Source organism: Gekko japonicus, unplaced genomic scaffold (assembly GCF_001447785.1).
Source record: "Gekko japonicus isolate JY-2015 unplaced genomic scaffold, Gekko_japonicus_V1.1 scaffold1395, whole genome shotgun sequence".
Taxonomy (NCBI): domain Eukaryota; kingdom Metazoa; phylum Chordata; class Lepidosauria; order Squamata; family Gekkonidae; genus Gekko; species Gekko japonicus.
The window spans coordinates 71,070-74,283 of NW_015161440.1; the positions used below are offsets into that span (position 1 = coordinate 71,070).

At 63.2% G+C, this 3,214-nt stretch overlaps 1 protein-coding gene across 1 annotated transcript in view; it reads right to left on the reverse strand.

The window, feature by feature from the left end:
- Window positions 1-3,214, reverse strand: part of CASKIN1 (CASK interacting protein 1) — a 47,892-nt gene that overhangs the window by 17,231 nt on the left and 27,447 nt on the right. The window contains exons 11-13 of the mRNA XM_015429026.1: window positions 2,494-2,598; window positions 901-1,019; window positions 215-302 (exon numbers count right to left, since the gene is read on the reverse strand). Of these exons, the coding sequence (XP_015284512.1) occupies window positions 215-302; window positions 901-1,019; window positions 2,494-2,598 (312 nt within the window). The remainder of the gene's footprint in view (window positions 1-214; window positions 303-900; window positions 1,020-2,493; window positions 2,599-3,214) is intronic.

Below are 3,214 nucleotides of genomic sequence, written 5' to 3' on the forward strand. Positions count from 1 at the left end.
TGGGGGCCCTCCCCCTGGGGACGCGGGCGCCCCCCCCCGCCCCGATTCCCCCCCCCCACTAACCGAAGCAGCCAAAGGCCTGGCAGCAGCAGAGAGAAAGGTTCATCTTTGGCCCGGCTGGGTTCCTCGAGCAAAGAAGGGCCACGCGTCGAGGAAGCAGGGGAGGCTCCGGCGAGCGCGGAGGACCCGGCCCCACCAGAGAGCATCCACGCACCTGCAGGCGTCTCCGATGCCTTGGCAGGCCCGTCGCCCACGGAGGATTCTTGTGCAGACGCCTTCTGGGAAAGGACCGTCGCCAGCAGCTGAGGGATTGGGGGCGGGGAAGAGAGAGGAGGCAGAACCGAGTGAGAAGAGGGCTCGGAGAGGGGCACGGGGGGGGGGGCACGGGGGGGGGGCGCACACGGGGGCAACGGGGGACCCAGGAAGGACCGGCCGGGAACGGGCAGCTGTCTAGCAGAGCCCTGATTCCCTTGGCAAAGTGGCACACGGTGGCACGGCGCCAGCACGGCTCTGCCTGTTCGGTATTCGCGGCAGCGGCCCAAGCTGGCGTGGAAACCTTGCCAGGCTGCCGGTACGCGAGCGGGAGATCCGGGGAGACCAGGAGAGGGGCTACCTCCCCCTCCCCTCCCTCCTGGCTCACCTCCCCCAGGAGCGGAACGAGATCCTGGGCATCTGCCAAGGGAGCCGGCAGGAGCAGAGAAGAGCCGGTGTGCCCAGCAGCCACCAGGGGGCAGCAGAGCACAGCCGTGCCCGCTTTAGGCCAGGATGGATTCCGTGGCCGGCCAAAGAACCAAGCTTTTTGGGGGGGCTCTCCCTTGGTGCCCTTGTAGGCCACAGGGGCGGGGAAGGACACGAAGCGATGCCAGAGGCGGGATCCCGGGAGCAGAGGGTTCCACTCACCTTGACACCTTCCGCGCCGGGGTGGAGAGCGTGGCTGCCGCTCCCCGCGCTTTGGCCACTCCCCGAGCTCCGGCCGCTGGCCACGCTGCCCGTGCTGCCGACGCTGCTGCGGTCGCCGCCTGTCGACAGGGGAGGGAGGGGTCACGTTAGGAAGGATACACGGCAGCGGCAGGCGGGTGCCCCTTCCAGGAAAAAGCAGTGCCACGGAAGAGAGGACGGCACCGGAGCTTGTGACCGGGGAGGACTCGTCAACGATGAGTCCGGGTCTCCCTGCTCCCCCGGGGCCCGTTCCAGGTTTTGGGAGGCCCTGCGCCAGCGCTCCCTCTAAGCTGAGCGAGTGTGAGCCAGCTCGCAGTTTTCTTAGCCTCCGGCTCACGCATTTTGGCCTCAGCTTCAGGAAGGAGGGCTCCGGAGCCAACTAATGTACGCCGTAGCCAAATCGCTCGCTCACAGCTTCAATGCTGGTAGCTCACAAAGCAGCCTTTTTGCCCATAAGACTCCACGGCTTAGAGGGAGCATCGCCCCGGGCAGAGCTTCCAAGGACCCTCCTCCTCTTCTGCCCACCACGACGCCCCCTGCTTGGACCCGTCTTCTTTCCCATCCCTCCAGCCAGCTCCCCACCTGCCTTTGTGTCCTTCCCTGTCTGGGGGGGGAGGGAAGGAGGAGGAGGAAGAGGCGGAGGAGTTGGATCTATGCTGCAACCTTCCCTCGGGACTCTCAGAGCGGCTTCCAATCTCCTTTCCCTTCCCCTCCCCGCAACAGACACCCTGCGAGGTGGGTGGGGCTAAGAGAGCTCTTTCGAGGACTGCTCATGAGAGAACAGCTCTGAGAGAACTTGTGACTGACCCAAGGTCACCCAGCTGGCTGCAGGTGGAAGAAAATGGGGAATCAAAAGCCAGTTCTCCAGTTTAGAGTCCACTCAATGGCAGAGAAGAAGAGACTGGATTTATACCTTGCCCTTCACTCGGAGTCTCAGAGCGGCTTACAATCTCCTTTCCCTTCCCCTCCCCGCAACAGACACCCTGCGAGGTGGGTGGGGCTAAGAGAGCTCTTTCGAGGACTGCTCATGAGAGAACAGCTCTGAGAGAACTTGTGACTGACCCAAGGTCACCCAGCTGGCTGCATGTGGAGGAAAATGGGGGATCAAAAGCCAGTTCTCCAGTTTAGAGTCCACTCAGTGGCAGAGAAGAAGAAGAAGAGACTGGATTTATCCCCCGCCCTTCACTCGGCGTCTCAGAGCGGCTTACAATCTCCTTTCCCTTCCCCTCCCCACAACAGGCACCCTGTGAGGTAGGTGAGGCTGAGAGAGCACTTTCGAGGACTGCTCTTGAGAGAACAGCTCCGAGAGAACTTGTGACTGACTCAAGGTCACCCAGCAGGCTGCATGTGAAGGAGGAGTGGGAAACGAAACCCGGTTCTCCCAGATTAGACTCCGGTGCTCTTAACCCCTACACCAAACTGGGAGATGAAGCGCTAATAACTGAGTAGGTGGAGTGGGGGGGGAGTCAGCGGCAGTGGGCCCCACGAGAAGAAGCCCTCCGCCCCCACCCTGGCTTCATCCCCATTTACGAAACCTCCCCCTTCCCCCCTTACCTGCGTAGGGTTTCCGAAGCACCCAGATCTCTTCCGCCGGAGCCGGCGTGGTGGCGGACGCACCTGGGGACAGGTGGGACGGGCTGGCGTCGGACCCTCGGGAACCTTTGGGGTCAAAGAGAACCACCATGGGCCCGGCAAAGAGAGAGAGAGAGAGGGCGGGAGGCGAGGCAGCGCGGCCCCCGCCCCAAAGGATGGGGTGACACGGGCGCCTTGACAGGACTCGGCCACTGCGACGTCCACGCTCCCCCCTCAGAGTGTCTTGCGAGCCGGGTAAGGTAGGGTGTTGGGTGTAGTCCCTTGCAGTGTGGCCGTAGATGCTGGGCTACCAACGTCTAGTCACACACCATCCACGGTCGGACTCTGAGCATCGCCCTTTTTGGGTGGGGTGCCGCTTCTGCAGCACCCCAAAGGCACCCCCTTCCAGCCGCCTGGGCGTGGGGCGCATGCCATCTGTTTGAGCACAGCCACTCAAGGTCAACCAAGCGTGCTACCTGCCGACGGCAGAGGGCAGTCGGGCCCCTCCGGGAAGACCAGGAACGTGGGCGCGGCTCTCTGCACAGGGAGGCGCCTCGGAGCGCCACGCGTTTGTCTGACCGGCTTTTAAAACAGCAAATTCCTTACGCTCGTTGGGTGAAGAAGCAACGCCACCTTCTGTCTGCCCGAAATCCATTTCCCTGGGAAGCCCCCTTTCCCCGCAGCTAAAGGAGCAAGAGCAAAG